The sequence below is a fragment of the Thermobia domestica genome, chromosome 2, assembly GCF_964235325.1.
Source record: "Thermobia domestica chromosome 2, izTheDome1.hap1.1, whole genome shotgun sequence".
NCBI lineage: Eukaryota > Metazoa > Arthropoda > Insecta > Zygentoma > Lepismatidae > Thermobia > Thermobia domestica.
In genome coordinates this window covers 16937588-16961482 of record NC_137455.1, presented here as the reverse complement: position 1 = coordinate 16961482, position 23895 = coordinate 16937588, and the positions used below count along the sequence as shown (strand labels likewise).

At 36.8% G+C, this 23895-nt stretch overlaps 3 protein-coding genes and 1 pseudogene across 3 annotated transcripts in view; 3 read left to right on the top strand and 1 right to left on the bottom strand.

Annotated features, from left to right (window-relative positions):
- Bulli (regulator of MON1-CCZ1 complex protein bulli) overlaps positions 1–7231 on the bottom strand; it is a 66454-nt gene extending 59223 nt beyond the window's left edge. The window contains exon 1 of the mRNA XM_081739532.1: positions 7029–7231. Coding sequence (XP_081595658.1) covers positions 7029–7139 — 111 coding nt within the window. The 5' untranslated portion in view covers positions 7140–7231. The remainder of the gene's footprint in view (positions 1–7028) is intronic.
- A 187-nt stretch (positions 7232–7418) lies between these two features.
- Positions 7419–18034, top strand: Sf3b5 (splicing factor 3b subunit 5). Its single transcript, XM_081739536.1, has 2 exons — positions 7419–7556; positions 17611–18034. Exon 2 carries the CDS (start codon positions 17638–17640, stop codon positions 17893–17895), a length of 258 nt encoding a protein of 85 aa, XP_081595662.1. The 5' UTR covers positions 7419–7556; positions 17611–17637; the 3' UTR covers positions 17896–18034.
- LOC145678954 (histone-lysine N-methyltransferase SETMAR-like) lies at positions 11245–11685 on the top strand. Its single transcript, XM_081749560.1, has one exon. It carries the CDS (start codon positions 11245–11247, stop codon positions 11683–11685), a length of 441 nt encoding a protein of 146 aa, XP_081605686.1.
- Positions 11820–12242, top strand: LOC145678953 (histone-lysine N-methyltransferase SETMAR pseudogene; annotated as a pseudogene).
- Positions 18035–23895: the final 5861 nt, after the last annotated feature.

Genomic DNA, 23895 nt, shown 5'->3' with positions numbered 1-23895 from the left:
CAAATTTAAAATTTCTAACTGTTCATCAAAAGAAAATGTTGGTACAGAAATATCATCGATGTACGTAACTAATTTATCAAACAATGCATGACCTAAAACAACCAAAAGACAAGCCATTAATCCTACACCTCCATTTGCATATCCAAAAGGAATAGATGTAAATCTATACATTTTCCCATTCCATGAGAATGCCGTATAATCTCTACAATTTTCAGAAATTGGAACTTGTGTATAACTTCCTACTAAATCAATGTTTGATACGTATTTAGCACCCTGAAATTTTAACAACAGATCATCAATTTTATTTACCTTTAATTGTTTTATTTTTACATGCTTGTTCAAGACAGTTAAATCGACTACTACTCGCATTTTACTAGTGTTTTTCTTTGGCACGCAAAAGATTGGGTGAGAATGGATTGACACACAAGATTCTATTACGCCACATTGTAACCACTCATCGATTTGCGAATCAATATGTTCTTTAAATTTATATGGTAATGTATACTGCCTTTTAACCAAAGGTTGATCAGTGTCTACCTCAATTTCATATTCAAATTTGGTACAACGTCCGGGAATATTTTTAAAAATTTTCCTATGTTTCAACAACAATTTGAACAATTTCTCTTTCTCAAAATCAGACAATTGTGCTTCCATGACCCTTTCCCGTATTTCTGAAATTGGAACAAATTCACTTTCAATTTTACTATCAAATGTATTGCAAACTGCAGCTCTATCTAACGATTTACAATGCGATTTTTCGATCTCACAGTCTATTTCTGAAATTTGCTGTGAATAGTAATCAAACAAAAATTTATCTTCGTTAGCAACTTCTAGATTTAACACTTTCATTTCTTTTTCATTACTACAAGAATTACGAACTTTATTATAAGCTTGATCAGAAAGAACAACATGATTAACCCATTCTCTTTCTAATTTTTGTTTTTCACTGACCAAATTATTTACTATGGGACACTCTACATTTACTTTTCCAATCTCAAATAAAGTTTCTGATTCATCATCGCTGTCGCTAGTAACATTCATTTTAGCTTCAATACCAACTACAGATACAAAATTTACCTTCTTCTGTACATCACCTTTAGTCAGAATTTTTGTAACTTTCATGTTGTCAGCTTGACCACCTAGCATAGGTACGTTAACAATTTCTCCTTCCTTTTCAACCGTAATAGAATTATCACCAAAATCTATCTTTGCCTTGGATTGTGTGAGAAAATTTCTACCCAATAAGCATTCAGTATTCAAATCAGAGACAACTAGCACACGTACGTCAAAACTAACTTTCCCTATTTCAATACACAATATTGTTTCACCTTGCACCTGTTTCTTTTTCTTACCTGAAAAATCCACCAACAAAATATGTGGAGCTGGTCGCAAGTGAGGGTGTGATATGATTGACGCTATACGTTTCCATGTCTCTAACGACAAAATACTAACCGAAGCTCCAGAGTCACACAAGGCTACTACTGGTTGATTTAAGATCTGTACTTTTATTTCAGCTGACCTAGCTTGACTATTAAATTTCTGTTCTTCATCACTACTTTCAGATGAATCCGTGTCCCAGCTTACAACATTCACTACATTTTTTCCAATTACAACAACCTCGCATTGCGAATCATTGAGTGCATTTTGACTTTCAGTACCAAACTTACCATTTACATTACCAACTCTGCCAACCGCACTCGCGTTGGAGAGCAACTTTAGTTTAAATGTTGATCTTTGTTTTGTGGAAACATAACTCTTGGGCTATAATACGGAAATTGTGGTGCAGATTGAGTATATGTAGACATTGGCTGTGTTCGGTTCATGCCTTCATCATGGTTACTATTTACAAAGCTCACTCTTTCGTTTTGATTTGAATTTTCATACTCGTGATCATCTTCGTAATTACTACGATTATTACCCTGACCTTCATTACGATCATTATTCCTTCTGTGATTATTCTTACCTTTGTTCCAATGGAACTTTCTCTTGTTCGGAGTTCCCTTTCTTCTGGGTCCGTCAAACTTACCTTTACCTGAGTTTTTGTGGTTTTCATTACCATAATTTCCCCTCTTATTAAAATTCTCGTAATTCCCTTGCACTTCGTCTACCTGATTGACACGTACAGTTCTACCATGAAAGTTGTTTCTATCGTTAGTATTTCTGCTGTCATAATACAGTGCTTCAAGATTTTGTATAGCGGTTAAAAATGAACTGAAGTCTAAATTTGGGAACAATGCTAACTGTCGTCGGTAAGAGATGGGGATTAACTGTTTAATCGTATTTACAATGAAAGTATCCGGTATATTAGGTGACAAACCCCGTATCTTATTGAACCTTTTGTGAACAAAGTCGGTAACAGTACCATCAGTTTTCGGATTGAACGCTTGCGATTGCAACACTGAGAGTTTGCTTGCGATGACTTGTTCAGAACCAAATTGAGCTTTGAATTCTTTAGTGAAATCTTTAAATGAACGAAATGTACCTAGTTTTGACTTGTACCACTCACGAGCGTTACCGGTAAAAATAAATCCTAATACATCTAAATATTGGGATTCAGGTACGTCTACAGCGTGCGCTGCGATCTTAAACTGCTCTAAAAACGAAGTTGGTGACTCGTCATCTTCTAAACCAGAAAATTTCGGGAACATTTCGATGTCACCGTGACGCAATATTCGTCGTTTTGCCCTTTTTACGTCACCCCTATCTGATTTTCTTACTTTAATACGCTTCTTTAGTTTTGTTGTCTCACTAGCTGTCGAAGAACTACAATCTGTTTGGTTGTCACTACTAATTTCTTCCTTACTGCTATATTTTGACTTATGGCTACTCCTATCATCACCGGATGTACTTAATCTACGCCAGTTACGTTCACTCCCTTCTCTGCTAGCATGTTCAGTCAATGAGGTTAACTTCGTTTGGGTTTCATCTACCTTAATTTCTAACCCTGACAACCTGTCACCTATCAAAGCAATATTTTGGTTCATGCTAATGATATCAATACCGGGAGGGATAGTGTTCTGTGACAAAGTGTCAACCCTACTGTGCAATACAACGACATTTCTTTCTAACTTGTGGGTCGTATCACTTAATCCCACTAGCATTTTTTCTTTATTTTCTAAATTATCTTCAATCTTATTTACTGACCCCTCGATTGCTTCAATTTTCTCAAAAGCTCGGTCCGCCTTTTCTTCACATTTACCCAAATCGACCGTAATGTTCTCGAGTTCCTGATAATTCTGAACTGTTTTTCCCCATATTTTCTCACATTTATCATTAACTTTTTCATATTTCTCCTCTATTTCTTTGGATATTTGTTCATATCTACCTACGCATTCTTTTTTGAATATTTCTAATTGCACCTCAAGTTTATCGTCGATCTGCTGTTTTGTTGCCTCTGAAATTTCTAACATCTTGTTTTCTAAGGAATCATTGATCTCAACAATTTTGCTTTCTAAAGACTCATTAACTTTTTCAATTTTGTTTTCTAAAGATTCACGTAAATTTTGCATTTCTTTATTAGAAGCAACACTTTTAGTTTCTAACGACTCGTGCAAAGTTTGCATTTCAGCTTTAATTGCTTCTAAAAGTGACTTAACGTTACTTGCATCCATTTTTCACAATTGCAAAAAAAATTTCTAAGTACGAGTCAGATACTTTATACCTTTACGTTTCTACACATAGATCACTACTTTTTACATAAACGGTGAAGGAGTTCTGTTCCTGTTTCGGAGCGCCATTGTTGTAACACAATTGGATTGTGTTGGGTTCGGTTCCTGTTCAGGGCAGTTATTCTTATGACCGGAAGAGTTTGATTCTTACCTGATCCCATTCGGGATAACCAATTTTTATAACTCCGCTGGAAACAACTTTTGTTCAATACGGCTTACCTGTGGTGGCTTTTAGCAATTGGCGTGAAGAAGACATTCGCAATACAAATAATGATACTACAACAGAAAGTGCGCAAACCTCTAAGTTGGATCTCGAACCAAAATACTATTTCATTGAGGTTGCGACTGCGAGTGCCCACCATCCTTACCACGCCTACTAGTATCAGCGGAATAAGTGCAAGTCATTAAACATATCATCCAGCCACTCTGTAGTGATTGTGCAGAAATACTGTAAAGGTAATCGCACATAAAGAAATAAATAGTGTGTAAATTTTATTAGCTTAACACAGGTTTATAATACTTACGTTTACAACATTACAACATTTTATTAGTGATTTATTTAACATGTACCAACACACCATAAGCCCAAAACTTTATTAATGTGTAATTTATGCGAAGAAATTATTATATATTTCTATTTTATTCTCTTTCTTTCTTTAATGAAGATGACGCACTACGAATGCCGGCTAAATTTTATATTACGCGATGCACTAGTATTAAACACACGCCATTTAGGTATCACACTTAACTACACTATAAATTGATGGATTTTGGGGGGGGGGAATCATGTAATTATTCTTACGAAGAAGATTTCTTCATGCTTCTTGTTGCTCGTTGATCATTCATTATTTAGCTTCCATGGAAATAATTACTTTTCAATTCCAAGTGGAATTCACCCTTTCACTCGTACAAGTTCTTTGCTCATGCCTCGTTACTTACGTGATTTCACATATTAAACGTTGTCTTGGTATACTAACATATTTCTTGTGTTAAATTTATATTTATATACCTGCGCAGATTTAGCTTACCCTTTTTATTATCAAACTTATTAAATCTTCAACGATTGCGAGGCAAAACCTTGATATTGTTCTCGGGCGTCACTGTAGTAGAACCAATCTAGTCCACCATAACCACTTAGAGTACCTTTCGCGGCTTTTTTGCCTCAGCGTCAATATCTTTACGCTGAGCACACCAGAAAAGATTTTATAAATATTCATAATAAATATCCTTCATCAGAAATACAAATATCAAAGAGCGTTAAATAAGTTTGCAATTAACACAAAACAATTAAAGTGTTAAAAACAGTGAAGGTATATTACGATGGCATTTGAATTCGAGGGACTATATTTTCGATTGTCATAACCACTTTACACCTCCTTTATTCGGTGGACAGGAAGCACGAGTCATCACTCACAGAATTGCCAACTTATACAAAGATAAAACCAAAACACAGTTTGCGTCGACGAACAGTACATGAAGCCTCATTCCAATTCAGCCAAGAGTAACTGGGAAATTTAAAATGGAATGGGGGTGAGGGGGGCCACACGCTCACAAATTTAACTTTGTTTTCTCTCCCTAACTAATTACCCTATACTGAAGACCTTGATTACTTTTGTTATTCTCATGATGACATTCCGTCTGATTCTGTTCATTTTTCCATAAATTTTGTATTTCGGAGCCGTCATCTGCGGCAGTTAACCCATAACAGGAAGTTTCTTTTATAAAAACTGCCGGGAAACGTAGGGACCTGAGGTTGCGAAAGCAGGAAACTATCACGGAGAATTAAAGCTTAAGAGTGGCTGTTACTTCAAAATAAGTGAAGTAACTATGACCAATAGATGGCAGTACGTGCCTCCTATCTTTCCAATGTATTTAGTACAAAGCGACAGTTTTCAAAATAATTCTAACAAATACAAGAGATGAATACTCAAAACGGTGCTGGTTTACTTTTGGCGCATCACATGTTGGAAGATTTACAGGTAAAATTGAATACTTCGTATGAAAAGACATATTTATAAGGAACACATTTCAGCAAGCGACAGAATTTTACACAAAGTAATACAGCTGTGTATTTCACGATGGATAAAATAACTGAGTGAATTTTAAGGATGTCTCTATTAGATATTATTTTCAACCGGCGGTGTATTACTGCACAGTGTACAGAAGCAGTATCTTATGTTTACAAGTGGAGCGTTACTAGTATGAAACCATGACAAGTGCTATTGAAACTTGTGTCTTCGACAAAACCCACTTTTCTTCACAATCCTCGCTTACTCGAATACCCACCTTCACTGACGCATCTGCTCCATTCGGATGCACTCCACGTAGGGCCCACCACCTTTGTCCTGCCCTGACTCGGTTAGATAGAAACTTTTTGTTGTCACCTAGCACAGGTTGGTTTGTAGTTTTTGCACTGTAGTCTTTATGTCATACATTCGGAAGCAATATTTATACGCAACTCGAACAAGAATTGCAAATTTTCAATAATTACTTCTGGTACCCCAGTTGAATTTTATATATGCCAAGTGAGATGTTTTCCTGTCGCCTAGCGCAAATCTTATAGGAGACGATAAGAAGGAAATCAGTGAAAGAATTATAATTTTTCAACAATTGTTTCGAGTGGTGCGCCGAAAGTAAACCTGTACGCTCAAAACTTTTCCTTTTTAAGTTCATCTTCACATAATTATGTAGCGAAGCTAATAAAGTGGGACAGCCTCGAGGTAACCCATGCATGCGTTGTTTGTCCACCACAAAGTCCCCTTGGTGGAAGCTAGGATCGAACAAGTGACAACACATACCAGAAGCGAGCGCTATACTTCTCACTCGCCGCGGCTCCATTCATATCTTTCTTGTAATACAAACTGAATAACTGGCTAATGTTATAGATGAGGAGATCCAGACTTTATTGCGAATCTTTTACAATTTCGCTAATTTGTTAGTATGAGATAAGTTTGGTTATTTTTAATTAGCACTTTTCTTCATCTAAACATACCTACCTAAATCGAATAATTAAGCACAGAATAATTTGAGCAGTTTTACCTTTGTCAAAAAAAGTACAAAGGCAGAGTATATGGTCACTTATCTTCAAGCTGCACCAGAACCTTATATTTATATATATATATATATATATATATATATATATATATATATATATATATATATATATACTATATCCAAAAAGACTTTGAATGTAGTAGCAATATGAAATGAATTAATGATAGTTCTTTCTTTATGAAGCAACCGACTATCCAAGTAAATTTTCCAAGTGTTGACACGCATATTCTTAGTCTGCACTTACATTTCTGGATAATTATATTCTTTCTTACTCTTGTACTTTCATGTTCTGTAATCATACATTACCTGCTCATTGCAGTCATCGAAGAAAACATTTGTTACTTTGCTAACAGATTCAAACCGAACTGGTGTTGGAGACAATTCTAAATAATACTCGTCTCCCTCGTCTGCTGCCATTATTATTATTTATTAAACTTTGCACGCAGTTATTGCCGACACCCGTGAAATACGAACAATTTACCACGAACAGTTGCGATGCGACATTGCGATTGACGGTGCAGTGTTGCGAGTTGTCAAACTACCCATTTCAATTGACTTCTACTAAGAAATAATTTTATACTTTGAATAAAATGTTTCAAAATCACTTTTGGGTATTGTAAATTATCAATTGAATAAATATGATTAGTAAATTTGAATAAAAGTAACATCTGTAAATAGACTTATATATTTACTAGTAGTCATTAAGTGGTTATTGAATACCATAGCTTGTCAACACTGAATGCATAAGTTCTCGAAAAGTGTGCGTGTATATAAACAAAAACATATCATTTGTAACCTGTTCTCTTTCCAGTGTACGATTGTGCATTCCTTGTGGTATGTAATTTTAATTTTGTTATTCGGAAACTGAAATATATGTACTAGCTAATTATTAAAGTAGTGAATTACGTATTGTTTTAGGATCAAAACTGTGGAAGAACTGTCTTTGGTACTGACAGATCTCTTAACCATCAACTCATTTTTCTGGTTTTAAATTATTAGTAGGCAGTAACAGCGGCATAATTTTGGATTTGAGGGGCCAGAATATTTTCGGATAAAATTTCGGTGCAGTTTTACTATACTGATCCATAGATTGTAAAATGGGATATAGTATACATGAAACTGCATCAGTTCCCCAAAAAGCAGGACGCTCATACTTTTAGGGATTATTCATTGAGTATGTACGAACTTACAAAGGGGATAACAAAGCGACTTTTATGTACTTATCGACTGATACGAAAATAAAAAAGAACGTACCTGTACTTTATACCTGTAGTGTAGTGCCCTTGTACTTTGTCTATGACTATGTGCGTGTGGGGGGGGGGGGATTTAACGCATATCGCATGTCTTGTGCACATGGATACTTCTTATTATTGCACTACGTAGAAAATTTATAGTTTTTCATGTAGAAGTGGTAATAGAACACAGAAGAAACGCAGATCAGGGGGTTCTCATGTATACTATTACCGTTGCCTTCGATAGCATATCAAGTTCCTTTTCTAAAAATTTGAAGTCTGTAAAATTTGTAAGAGAAATCGTGAATTTTTGTGAAAGATAAAAAGTACATACAAAGAGAGATACGATGACTGTAGTGACATCTATCGGCAAAACTTGTCCCTTTAAACCAACCTTAAGCCCGTCACATATGAGGGATGACGTCCCTCGACGAGCACGCTATCCGGGGAAAGGGAAGGAAGAAAGGAATACTGAAGGAAGGAAGTGGCCTGGGAACTGTATGTTAGGTACCATCCCGGCATTTGCTTGGTATAAATGAGGAAAACGTCGCTCAGGATGGCTAGTCTGAAAAAGCTTTTACAGCTTTTCGACCAAGTATCCCTATTGGGAATCGAAGCAGTGTTCAAAGTCATGTCACCCCAAGAAGGAATGTAATCTCAGGCTTAATTATTTGGGGGATGTAGCTACCTAAATGTGTTATATGAAAAACAAAAAATAAACAGTGAGAGTTGCTTCCGTTGCAAGTTACAATGCTTCAACAACAGAAATGTTCGAAAAAATAAAAAAATTAACCCCTAGGTAAACACTCGATTGTGTATTATATAGCCGCATAAAGATCATCTTTGAGATTTATCTACCAATCAAGACACAGGACGTTAAAAAGTAACACAGCAAGATCTGAGGATAGCAAGGTAAAAGATGGACAGCAGAGTTGGAATGGATCCATGATTCAATTAGAAATTGTTAAGGTTAAAATGAGTTTCTTGTTGAAAATAGATACGTTAATTCCATGCTTCAACTATGGTATCGTTTCAATGTTGTGACTAATGTTAATATTTGTAAGCATCCAGTATCTTGTAAAACGTATAATTAATAAAAGTGTGCTAAACAAATTTTTAAGCGTATATATATATATATTTTTTTTTTTCATATTTTAATAATGGCGCAATTGGTGGGATCCCCAGTTAGTATATTCCTATTAATAATGTTTTACAAGATTGGTTAGACCGATCTACAAAGATAAAATTTTAGAAACCAATACCAAACTCATGGCGAAAGTGCAATACCTGTATGTAAACTCAATAACAACAAGAATCATTCAATATCACAATAAAACTAACCTTGATCAATTTGCAAACTATGTGACAATTACTGGCACATAGAGTTATCGTTGTTTTGTCGTTGTCAGAGAGAAAGATTGTTTCATTATGTCACAAAGTACAGAATATGTGGAGGCACGAGTTTTTCGCAATGCGCGATAAGACGAAATGCGTCAGAATTAAGTAATTTTCGGTTTCTTGACGTTTTATGATATTCTATGTGTATTTTCATTGTTTTCCGTTGCGCGATAAAACGCGAAATTGACGGTTTTGCACGAAATTTCTCACAATACGCAAAATAACACGAAATTTTAAAATTACGTTTTCATTAACCCTTATCCGGGCAACCGGGGCCTCCCAGGCCCAGTACCTTAATATTTTTTTTCGAATTTCTCAATAACCATAAATATTTCGATGTCATAAAATTCTGAATTCTTCTATCTTTAGTTGAAGTTAAAGTCGTGAACATATCGAGTTGGTAAGGCTAATAGAGTTGGTAAGGCGCAAGTTGCCGTCTACGTTACAAAAATAGCTTGCCCGGATAAGGATTAATTTAAAAACACCCGTTTTCCGCTGACGGAACGGTAGAACTTGCATGAACGGTGTATTTTGGTGATTCGGACACAGTTGTAGAGAACTTGCTGCAAGTTAGCTATCACCATCATAGCTAGATAGGAGCCGTTTTAATTAGCTAGCCGATGGCATGGACTGGTAATAAGTGACAAACGTACAACAATGAAGAAGGAAAATCTGGAAACATGTAACATTCTTATGTTTAATACTTAAATGTAACTTGTTTCTGTGTGTTTTCAACAGACAGCAAAATTTTCCTACTCATAGTAAGTTTAATTACTGATTTTCCTTTAGTTTGATTTTTTTTTTTTTTAAGTACAATTTTCTATAAGTTAAATTTACAATGTCAAGTGAAATATTCAGTGTATTTTGTTTTTAGGTAATTAATGGTCTATAATCGCAAGCAAAGCACGCTTCTATCGCATGCATGAAAATTCGGCCCAATTTGCACCCAAATTGACTCTGGAGAATGTGACTAAATTTTATGGTTTGGGAAAGAAAGGGTCACGAAATTTCATTTTGAAACTTTAATAGACACCCTGATGTAACATTTTATCATCTCGTAAGATTAAGGACTGCTTTTACGAAAAATGAGGACCAAACTTATGTTAGGATTAGGAACTAGATTTCTGGGCTATCGACATCTAAGGCCATTTAGCCCATCACGTATATGAGAGATGACATCCCTCGGCGATCACACTATCCAAGAAAAGGGAAGGAAGGAAGCGGTCTGGGACCATTATGTTAGGTACTATCCCGGCATTTGTCTCGTATGAATGAGGGAAACCCAGGAAAAACCTCACTCAAGATGGCTAGCTTGTAAAAGCTGTTACACTTTTTCGACCGAGTGGCCCCACCGGAAATCGAACCCGGACCGCTCGCACCAAAGGGAGAGCGTTAGCGACTACGCCAGGCGGAGCCGCACCAAACTTATGTACCCATGAACTTGTTTTAAGAAAACTGAGTCCCTTAGAACTTACATCTACTGGCCGGATATATATAACAACACTCCCAAAGGAAGCAACGAAATATCAAGACTTCTTAATGAATACAAATCACAATAGATCTTGAAACAGGAGCCAAGAGTGAAAAATAAGTTGTAAATAATATAGCAATAATTTTATTTTTTAAAAAACTGTTTTTATTAATGGTATCCTTCATACAAACTGTGTTATGAAAATAGTGAATAATAGACCTGAGTTTTTATACAGAGGTATAAGGTATCCAAATAAGTTCTTGCTGTTTGTGATGGCCTTGTTGTTCGAGGGTCTCAGACATGCTATGACGTTAGTCATGTGCGCGCGACGCGATAAGGAGGTAGGCAGAGCACTGACCGACATCAGTAGACGCTCGTTGGGCACACTACAGAGACCTAGCACGTCAAGTGGCACGGTGAAATGGAGCTGTCGAACCAACTCATTAGGGGGTGTTTGCTGCACGACTTCAAGGTAGGCATATCAGCGGCCGCATCACGTCGCCGCATATGCCAGGCGTTCGGGGAGAATGCCGTGAAAGAACCCACCGCCCGACAGTTATTTCAAAAATTCCGGACCGGCGATTTGGGCTTGAGTGATGAGACCCGCAGTGGACGACCACATGCGTTGGATGACGACGCCCTGAAGACAGCCATAAAGGAAGACAGTAGTCTTACATGTCAGGAACTTTCCGAAAGGTTTAATGTATCGATGGAAACAGTCAGACTGTACCTGCATCGCATAGGGAAGACATACAAGTTGAGTAAGTGGGTACCACACACATTGTCACCGACCAACAGCAAGTTGAAGCCGGTTTATCCTTGCTCTCCAAGCACCAGAACACACCGATATTTGGTCCATTGATCACTAGTGACGAAAAGTGGGTCCTTTACAACACGCCCAAGCGTACTCGACTTTGGTTGTCGCCACGTGACGCAGTTCCACACACCTCACGATCACCTCTGCATCCCAAGAAGGTTATGCTGTGCGTATGGTAGATGCCATGCCATGTGATTCATTATGAGCTCCTACCACCAGGCCAAACCATCAGTGCGGATGTCTACTCCCAGCAGTTGCAACGAGTGCACCGTACATTGCAGGAAAAGGAGCCGACATTGGTTAATCGCAAAGGTGTGCTGTTCCTTGACGATAATGCAAAACCACACACGGCAAAAAGGATCCCGGAAACCATTCTGCAACTTGGTTGGGAAACTTTGTGTCATCCACCATATTCCCCTGACCTTTCCCCTACAGATTACCATCTGTTTCATTCCCTGGATAATTACCTTCGCAGGAGACAATTTGAAAATGAGAGAGATCTGCGGACTGCATTCACGGACTTCTACCACCATAGCATTGTACAGTTGCAGGAACGTTGGCAGAAGGTGATGGATGCAGATGGCGATTACTTCGAGACGTAACCGTGAGTATTTTGTGCTACAACGTAGACTCTGTGCGGACTCTGAAATCGGCAAAAACTTTTTTGGATACCTTGTATTTCTTTAATTCGAACCTAAAGGGACCTTGAGTAATTTTCTATTTATCTACGATTTCAAATTATTCGCGTTCCTTCAACCTTTACATCTTGTTAGCTACTTCATGTGACACAGATATGATTAAATGTAGTACCTACGACACATTAGTTAAGATCATATTTTAATTTATTATTGAAAGGCATAATATATTTTTTCTCTTCTTCTGTGTGATTTTTAACATCCTATAACTTCATTTGTACAGCAGTATAATACACAATAGAGGGTTTGTCTGTGAAAATTTCAGAATTTAAAACTTTGTCTTAATAAAAATACAGGTGTATACTTAAAAAAAAAAAAAATCCGTTTTTGAAAAGTTGTAGCTTGTAACGCAAGCAACTCTTAGTGTTTATTTTTTGGTTTTCGTATAGTACATTTAGATAGTTACAGTCTCCAAACTCAGGTCATCTTGTATCTTTTCCTTCTGTCTCATGTTGGGTCTTCCCGTCTTCGTCTATCTTCTTCTTGGTACCTTAGAGCTTTCCAATTCATTTTTCCACATAGTCATCGTTTCTTCGTCCTACATGTCCCAACTTTCTGCCTCCATTCTTGAAACTTTTAATTCAGAAGTCTCACACTAACAGTACCTCGTACGTATACAATCGTTACTTATTCTGTTATTTCTCGTCACACTACCCATCCATGGTAACATTCTCATCTTCGCTACTTCCATCTCCTTTCCCTGGCTCTTGTGATTGCTCATATTTCACTCTTGTTCATTATGAGTGGTCTTATTGCCGTTTTGTATATACTGCCTTTTAACCTACAACTTACTTTCTTATCATACAGCGCTCTCATGTCTCATCCTTCTGAGTTTAGCCATCCAGATTGTGTTCTGTGTTGATTTTTGTATGTAATCCTCCATCCAGGTCGAGACACGACCCAGGATACTTAAATGTAGAGGTAGATAGTCACCTCGCTCCTTGTAACAGTATGAAGCTCTCGTCTTATTTGTTGAGTAAATGTGGAAATAGGCGCACAAAACACTCAAAAAACGATGTGAAGGAAACGATTTCGAAATTCTTTGCTGGCGGAACAAGTTAATGCTGTTCTGCCATATTTGGAGGCCCATTTTGACCCACTTCTGGTGACGCACAAAACGTGGAAATAGGTGCACAAAACATGCACAAAATGATGTGAAGTAAACGAACTCGAAATTCAATAGTGGCGGAACAGTGGGTCATTTTCCTCCCACCTTGGAGGCCCATTTTGACCCACTTCCGGTGACGCACAAAACGTGGAAATAGGCTCAAAAAATGGCACAAAACTCGCACTCTCTCTTCCGACACCCTTCTCCATTCTTCCAGTTTCTGGCTTATCTTTTGATGTTTCGCATATAAGTCATCATCCGCGAACAGCACCCTGCATAATACTCTACATTTTACCTTCATTGCCAACACATTTATTACTACATTCAATAAATATGAGAGCTGATTCCTGATGCAAATCAAATTCCACAGGGGAAACCTTCTTCACTAGAGTCTGCTCCCTCGTACATGTCCTTTACCACCCGTATATATTTTTCACAAACTTCCTTCTCTCTCATCCACCTGGAAACTCTGTTTTACGCCTTTTTAAGTTTATAAAAACGAGTTGCAACTTCTCTTTTCTTTCTTTATATCGTTCCATTAACTACCTCAACACAAAGGTGGCGTCAGTTGTTCTCTTCCTGGCGTTAAATTATACTGTTCCTCGGAACGAAAAATCCTGTTCCAAATTGGTAATTTTTATTTCCTTCCCGATAAAATAATGTAAAATATCTGTACTGCACCATTCCCTTTCTTGCCATTTAACTTCCAGAACTCCTATCAGATCCATCTTATATTTCTCTTACTCACTCGTTACGGATTTTAATGCGCCTGTCTTATAAAAACTTCGTATACTCCATATTCCAAATCTTGTATCCATTTTATTTAGCTGAGGTCATTCCAAGTTATTAGTCCCGGTCAGAGGTTTCCACGAATGTTCCTGAACAAGATTAATTATTATTATTATTATTTTTTTTTTTTTATTTATTTATTGTTATACATGATGAGTCCCACACCAAATCCTCAAGTTGGAGGATCACCTCTTGTCGTTTATCCATGGCTGTTTGTTTAATGTATTCACAACTATATTCTGTATCTAGAAGCCTTCTCGATCCGCTACCTGAGGACGTGTCATGCCATGATGACAGGAACCCAAGTTAAGTCTCTAGCTGTTATTAAACTTAAATGAACAGGAATAATTGTTCTCTATCAAGAGATCAAGTAATCTGACTTGATAATACGTCTTGTGTACTTGCATTCATATTTGAATAGTTTATAGAAAAAGGCGAGAATATTTCCGTCGATTTCTTCCATAAGTGTGGTGAATACGTGTACCATGTTGGTTTCCTAGACCATTGATTAGTATTGGAGACTATTTTGTTTATTTGAAAAGAACGGGAATGTAACGCCTTGATTCTACTGATTTCTTTTCTTTCTTTTATATATATATATATATATATGTATTTAAATGTCTCTTATTTCTTAGAAATTAAATTATGGGGTATATTGCAGTTATGCTGTGAGATATCTATGATTAACATAGAACAGGACGTATGCGAGAGGTATTACAGTAATAGCAATAACCAGCTTTTATTAAAAATCTAGACACCAATATTCATGAAGATTCTGTGCATGGTCAAATGTAAGAATAGAGTTTTGGAGGGAATGTTTTTAATGTGTGTAATTTTATGTTTATTCTTGTCTGTTGAAATTTTCCAAGTACCGAATTATGACTAGGCATTGACAAATATGAAACCAGTACATACCATAGACTTAAATAGGTGTTGGTCTAATAGAAGTACAATAAAATGATACACTTCTGTGTTTCTCTAATGTTGAGATCGGCTCCACAGTTTGATACGGAATCCGCTTGTTAGTTTCGCAACTACTACCGACTATTCAAAGTCACGTCGTTTTTCTAGTATGGTAAAATAGTAAGTACGTGTACCTACGAATATGCTTCTCTCTCATCATATTTGTCAATGCATGAACCTACACAATGACTTGTGAATGGTTGATGACTTCAGTTCTTGAAAACAAATTCAAAGATAGAATTATATAACAGTTTTTGTTTACAGATAAAGAATTCGTTAAGTTAATCTCAATTTAGTTTTGAAATATCCAAAGTTTTCTTTCACTGTTCTTTGTAAGTCATTTGAAGAGTAATGAACTAAAAGTAGAATCATGAACAGAAGTTTAAAAATTGAGTAGAACAGTGTCCGTGACAATATAATTTTAATATTATGTTGAGAGATGAATTTTTATTAATTTAATATTTTCTTTTTTTTTTTATTTATTTATTTTGTTTTGTGAGAGATATTGTACAACAATGAAATTTTATAAATTAAATTTAAAAGCATTTTAAAAGAGTTTAATTTAGAGTGTGAATTTAAGTGTTTGTTAGTGAATTGTTCTATGCATTGGGAAAAGCGTATTACAAATAGATTTTTTGACACATACCTGGTAGATTTTGATGGTGATAAATATTTTAATTTTGTGCTTTTGATTGTTGTTTAGCTCTAATTTTGATTAGTTTTGATTGGTGCTGGATTATTGTGAATGAATGCCAGTAACTTTTGTACTAGTTTTGTAACAATTATGCCGAATACTATTATTACTACTAGTTTTACCACAATTAATAAGTCAGATTTAATTCAAATAATATCAAAATGGTATATGATGCAAATTCATGTTTACAAAGCAAATCTTTCAAATCATGTTTTGGAGGAATCATCATCATAGGCATTCTGCCATTATTGGCAGGTCACTTGCCTCAACTGAGAAGCTTCCATGCTCCATGGTCTTCTGCTAGCCTCTTCGTCTTTACGTACTATTTCTCTGTTTTTATGTCATCCATTAATTGTAGCCTCCTTCGCCCCTTCCCTCTCTTTCCCGCCTCCATACCCTCTGACACGTCTCTCGTGATACAGTTTCTTCTTAGCCAGTGTAACAACCAGTTTCTCTTCCTCTTTTTAATAATATCTAAAAGTGTTTTGTCCCTCACTATTTCTAACACTCTCTTATTCGTTTACCGCTCAACCTAGCTAATTCTCCATTCTTCTCCATATCCACATTTCGAAGGGTTCAGTCATTTTTCATCATTTTGGCGTAATGCCCATATTTCTGACCCATACAGTACAGTACTCCACAAGAAGCACTTTTGAGTCTTTTCCTCAACTCTTTATTCAAGGTCCCACAAAATAGTATTTTCTTCTTCCTAAAGGTCTCTCGCATTTTTATCCTTGCTTTTATTTCACGTTCACATTTCATTATCATCACGAATAATACTACCCGGGTATCGAAAACTAGTCACCTGTTTTATTTTCTTCCCTCCTGTTTCTATATTTCACACCGACCGCTTCGTTCCAATCACCATGTCTTTTGTCTTTCTATCATTTATTTTTATCCCATATTCTTCCCAGCCCTTTCCCAAGTTTTCTAACATCTTACTGATTTTCTCTTCAAATTGTGTAACAAACGCCATATCATCTACAAAACGTATATACCTAATCATTGTACCTCCTACTGAAATGCCGTCAACATTTTGTAAGCTCTTTTTTATTATCTGTTCTAGATAGAAGTTAAATTTTGTTGGCGAAGTTAAATCCTGTCGAACAAGGGGAAAAATCAGTGAAATTAAACTTTTGAAATTCCTGACTAAAGCTGTACTTACAAAAAGCGCCCGGATAGTATATTTCACAATGAACGTTTCAGCGAAGACTTATTGCCTTCCTCAGCAACATGTGGCTACTTTTTTGTAAGTTCAGCTTAAGTTAATGTTTGATATGCATCCAGTCAGATCATTAAACACTAAAATCCCTCTTGTACACATTTTAATCCTTCTCCATACAAATCAACGGACTGCATAACAAAGATGGCACAGGCACTCAACAATTTTACTTGATGCTCTTTAAAAGTCGAATAGTCCTTTGTTGAGGCAATATATTCTTGGAATATTCGAAAACTTTTAACAGTGGTTTTATAATGTTCATTTATCAAATAGTGATTTCCTTCTATTCTAATCCATTTATGATAAGAGTGGTTATTTCTGGTCACAAATTATTCTGTTTATGACTTTTATCATTCTTTTAACATAAACAGAATTGGACAACAATAAACAGGTAATCAACTGACGGTGTTGTTAATTTGTCTGTGTAGAGAAGGTTGTCATAGTATAAAGAAGGGTAGTGTAATGCATTATATTTACAATTAAATGTCTGTCTTTACAGGTAGATTAAATTAAAAATCCTGCAACAATGGGGGATCGTTATAATATTCACAGCCAGTTGGAACATTTACAGTCGAAGTACATCGGAACGGGACATGCAGACACTACGAAGTTCGAGTGGCTTGTAAACCAGCACAGAGATTCATATGCTTCCTATATGGGACATTGCGACCTTCTCAATTTCTTTGCTATCACAGAGAATGAGGCCAAAGCGCGCGTAAGGTTCAACCTGATGGAGAAGATGTTGCAGCCATGTGGACCACCACCTGAGAAACCAGAGGACTGAATTTTGTGTTTTGTTTTGTTTAAACGATTGTGACATTACTCATTGATTGGATTGTGATGTGTGGAAAGACATTCTTCTTGTATTAAGCTGTATATGTTCGTGCAAAGTGAAGACGTGTATTAAATAGGTGGCTCCTAAATATTTGGTTTATTTAAACTGTCTTGTGTAATCCTCAATTAGCAGGGTTGGCAAAAACCATGGTTTTTATTGAAAAAAAAACAAACAAAAAAAACTGTTTTTTTGGTTTAAACCTTTTTTTGTTTTGTTTTGTTTTGTTTAAACCAGGTTTTTTCTGGTTTAAATAATTTGCTCTATGTATTTATATTACATATGGACAGAAATAAGTTTGTTTCGCCTTGCTGTTATTATGTAACAACAGGGTTATGCTGGATGGGGTCTTTTAACCTTAAAGCAGGATCCAAACAGCTTCCCGGCTTACTTCCGAGAAAAATTGTCCTCCATTTGGACTCGGAACCGGGACTAATTGGCCACAAATGCAATGAGTCTGCCGACTCACTCACGAAGGACTCCTGATAAAAATACGCTGTACTGATCTTTACATACTTGTTAATATAATTGTCAAGAGTCATTTCAGGACAAAAAGATAAATAGTTGCACAAGTGAAATCATTATACAGAATTACATATAAATCGGGAAACTCCCGCGTTAGCCATTGGGAAAATCCTGTTATTACTTTAAATGCAAAGCAAATCCTGTTATTGCTTTGCATGTAAAATCTAAGGTCAACGTATCATAATCAGTACGCTAAAACTGAGGTATTAAATTGCAAATTTATGTAGATATCATTCAATAAAATTAAAACGAAGTCCAATCCAAGCTAATGTTGGAAGCTACGTAGGCAGTCGATAAATTTTGTCAATGTCTATCAATACATTTAGGCAACCTTTGCTTCTTTATAAAACGCATTCAGGCAAGCAAAAACATACAATTTGGCTTCGTTTCGTATGTTTAGGCTTAACATCTTTATGTAATACTGAGGTTATAAAGAAGACTCGCTTTAAAGTGACATCCAAACCGCTACTTGGTTTACACATGAAAGAAGGGTTGTGTTCGACCGAGAATTCAACATGGGACACCTTGATTAAAAGGTGAAAAGGAGATAAAACTAATGCAGATGGTTTGATATGTGGAAATGTCACCATGAAGTTCACACGATTTAAAGCATTTTTCGTTCTTTTTTCTTTTTGGTTTAAACCAGTTGTTTTCTTTTTCTTTCTTTAAAAACACAGCTGGTTTAAACCAGCCAACCCTGTCAATTAGTGATAGACTTGCCAGCAAAAATGCCTACTTCTTCCATTTATATTCTTTTGTCAACTTTTGTTAGCGTATGAGGCCCGGGTTCGATTTCCGGCGGAAGCTCATGTGATTCGAAAATGAAATTAAGGGAAATCTTTTAAGTTTTACGTCCCACGGTTATGTCGGCTAGGCTACAAGAGACTGTGATTATAAGAAATGAATGAAATGGTGGAATGAAGAAAGTGGGACGAAACAGGAGTACCCCGCGAAAATCCATGCACACGGTGTTTGTCCACCACAAAGTTCACTTGGCGTGAGCTGGGATCGAACCCAGGATCCCTTGCACTAGAGATGAACGCTCTGCCACTGAGCCACCGCTTTCATGTGATTCGAATCCCACATTAAGCTGTAGATCCACTTCTCATAAAGCCTTGTTGCTTAACGGGATGCTAAACTGAAACCTATTTAACCTAATCTAACTTTTGTATTACTTTCCTTTTTAACGCAGAGAAGATGTAAACCTCATAAGTTGCTGGAAGCTGCATTCAAAATGGTCCTATTGGTCGGAATTGTTGACGAAAGAATATGTAGGATGAAGTATACATTTTCAAATTCATAGATTACTCTGTAGTATGGTAATTAGTTTTTATTTATTCATGTTTTAAAGTTTATTATTAGAAGATGTCATAATTAGGTTAACGTTCATAACATTTTATGTATGGAACGTTTAAGTGCAAAGAACGTTCCAAAAATGTACGACAGCTTTTGGTAAATAACATACGAGACAAAAGTAGCTCCCTAACTTGCGCCCTGTTGTTGTCGTACGGCAACATAAATGATTAAGTGTTGAGACAAAAATATCGGAATGAATTGTGCTAGTTTCGTTATTCGTTCCTTCAGCTCAAATTGTTTCATCTTTTTTCATATGCCATAACCAGAAATCATACGGTTTGATATGGTGAGGCGATTGGAAAGGTTCGTCTCGTTGTATCCAACGTTAGGGAAACGCCTTATCGAGCAAAGTACACACAGCACGTCCAAAATGGGTTGGTAGTAACCCGGTATTCCAATCAGTAAGGTAAGATGATCCATGGCATAGGATTGGAACCGGTAAAGGTAAAAGAGTCAGCCATCACTGTTCCCGTATAGAAGAATATGGTTCAATGACACCACTAGCAATAATACCACACCTTACATTGACCGTTGGAGATACGTGTTCGTTCTTACGAATGACGCTAGATTTTCGGTACTCCAAAGGCGGTATTGATCACATACCACTAACATAAAATGAGACTTCCTTACTGAATGCTACTTGGTATACAATGCATCAGTGGGACGTGTATGGTCTCGGTCTTTAGAAAGACTGTTTCAAACTAATGCAGGCTCCAAAGCCAATTGTTTTGTTAAAGATTTGTACTAACTTTGTGGAGTTGTGGAGGTTTGTGCACCTCAGATAACATAATTAGAAAATAAAGCAACTGTAAGATAGTGTGTATGCCAATTTCTACAATGGTGTTTGAGCATTAAAGGCTTTAGATTAAGTGTATTAATGAAGCCAGAATACTTCTCATTCCTCTCAACCAGAAGAGATTATTGCTTTGTTTGGACTTTTATGCTTTACAAAGTCTGACCTTCGTTTGGGTGAATAATACTGACTTCTCTTCATTGTGGGAATTCGGTTTTAGGACTGATGTTGAGAACTGCTCTAAATGTAATATCCTTGCACGTGTTTCATGCTCATAGTGCAAGAAGTACTTTTGTCTCACAGCTAAGCACAAATGATGTTCTAAGACCGAAACTGTACACGTCCCATAACTGATAGCCCTAGTAGGGTCAGCAACGGCTGTCGACTGTACCAGTTTTCCCTTGTCATTAAATGGACCCCAAATGGTCAGAGACTAAAATCTCCTGGTACTGCATCGTTGAGTACGTCCTTAATGAACTTTTCGCAGCCTGTTTGCTCTTAACCGTCATAAAACTGAGTGAGTGCCACTCTGATATCTTTTCTTGAGATACTGTATCGATTTCACAAAACCGCTTATCACTGATACCGAATTTCGATCTATGGTAATCAACGTTGAAGCCTAAAATGGTTAATTTCTATTACTTTCGCTGACACTGAATCTAATTTCGAAAAAAAAAAAAAAAAATGGACATATCCTGTCGGTTTTGCTCTGAAACCTGTCGCGAGACATACACTCAGATAGACATAGACATTCTATAAGGCTTCCGATGCTTACGCATAGGATAGTTTGGAAATCTGAAAGCCAAGAGGGAATTTAAGTATCTTCTCTATTATCAAAGTGATAATATCACAAACTTTAAAAGAATAACTCACAGGGCAAGACAGTTGAAATGCACAATTCAATAAGTAGCAGTCTTACATGTATACCAGGTGAAGGAGTTTGGTGTCGATTGTATTATTACTGAAACCGAAAGTGTTAGTAGATTTATACCATTTCCAGTTTTAGTAGGGATATTAGAATGGAAAAGGAATATATTCTTGGGACGCTTAATTGATTACAGAAAACTGCCTCTCGCTATCTATTCCCGTTCTTATTGTTTAACAATCAACTTCAAAACAGAAAGTAGTTGATTTCTACCACTTCCGGTTTAAATAGGATGATGATACCTATTCTTAGAATGCTAAATCGTCTCCATAAAATTGCTTCTCGCTATTCCTTAAGGCGGCAGACTACTAAATATTTTTGAAAAACTAATAATTTTTCTTTTGCCCATTTTTCGTAAGTGGAAAGAGGTAATAAAATGTAACTTACTACAATAATAGATAATGTTATTCTACACCCGAAAATACGAATCGGAAGAATTTTCAGTGTTGCCATCCATAGAAATTGCAGTGTGACCAGAATTTGAATTACTTAAAAATCTAGGTAAAGGCAACGACTAGAAAAATGAACTCAACGGTAATTGATGACTTATCATGCTGTCTACCTTTCTTGTTTACTACTTTTTAAATAACATTTCTATTTATTTTATAAAACTTACATACATTATTACAAAATAAATCAATTATTACAAAATATGTAGAAACATTTTTAAAAAAAGTAGTAAACAAGAAAGGTAGACAGCATGATAAGTCATCAATTACCGTTGAGTTCATTTTTCTAGTCGCTGCCTTTACCTAGATTTTTGAGTAATTCAAATTCTGGTCACACTGTAATTTCTATGGATGGCAACACTGAAAATTCTTCCGATTCGTATTTTCGGGTGTAGAATAACATTATCTATTATTGTAGTAAGTTACATTTTATTACCTTTTTCCAATTACGAAAAACGGGCAAAAGAAAAATTATTAGTTTTTCAAAAATATTTAGTAGTCTACCCCCTTAAGAGTGTTTCTTCTATGTATAAGGTAACCAAGAAAGTTCTGTCGCTTTTTCACCCGCCACCATCAAACATCGATATGTCACATAAGACATACCTGGAAGATCAAAAATACTTCGCATCAGCATCGACGACTTTCTGGCAACGCCTTGCAGGCCCTTGGATTCTATGGCGGTAGAACTTAGTGGGCCGTGAAGCGAAGAAGGTATCAAGTGCATTTTGCACCTCTACTAGGGATTTGAATTGGCGTCCTCTAACGTGATTGTCCAAATAATGGAATATGTGATAATCGGACGGTGCAATGTCCGAAGAGTATGGCTGATCAATAGTGTTACCCATCCAAGGCGTAGAATGGTGTCCCGGGTCATCCTAGCCACATGGGGCCTAGCGTTGTTCTGTAACAGGATGGCCCCTTTACGATTCAGAAGTGCTGGCTCCAGAGTTTTGAGTTTTTCTGGAACACGGCTCAACTACTGACAGTACCCAGTTGCATTGATGCTCTGACCAACTGGTAGAAGTTTCCGATGCACGATGCCGCGAGCAGTCCACCAAACACACAGGAGGATCTTCTGTTGCAGTGCTGGTTTCGGCTGTTTTGGAACCAGTTCATGGGATGCTAACCAATGATGACAGCGCCGTGGAGCTTCGTACAGGACCCACTTCTCATCACATATCAACACCCTGTCTAAAAATGACTCCTTCCTCAGACGAGACAGCAAAGAAACACAGGTGTCTGCTCACGTTGCCTTCTGGCCCGGAGACAGATCACGTGGGACCGATTGACCCAACTTGTAGTGCTTTCCAAGTTGGATGGAGGTGCTGCCGAATGGTTTCTCCACTCACACTGAATTGTAGTCCCAGTACATCACATGTTTGGCCACTGTTCGCCTCAATTGTTGCCTGAAGATCTTCATTTTGTACATTTGTTGGTCTTTTCGCACGTGGTGCGTCTTCGAGTGTTTCGTCATCGTCCTTAAACTTGTTAAACCACCGCTGCACTGTCCGCGTACTCACGACATCCTCACTAAAGGCCTGGCATATCTTCCGCCCCGCTGCAGCGGCGTTTGGCTCCAGTTTGAACTCTTACAGCATACACGTCCTTACGACGCTCTGTGGCGATCTCATGTTCATTCTGTCGTTACACAAGTTTACAGTGTACAGTGCCACAACCAGGTTATGTGTGATATACCCACACCAACTGACCTTCGCCTTATCTCCATTCGCATTCAACTCACGGAATGAGGGCCAATTGGACACAGACTTCCACAAAAAGCAACTTGACTTGTTACCTTTATAGATCAATATTGCAGTTGGAAATCTTAGTGGATTTCTATAATTTTTCGTTTTAATAGACTTAAGGATGAAAATGGAACGTAAGACTATTCATGGCTTTGGATT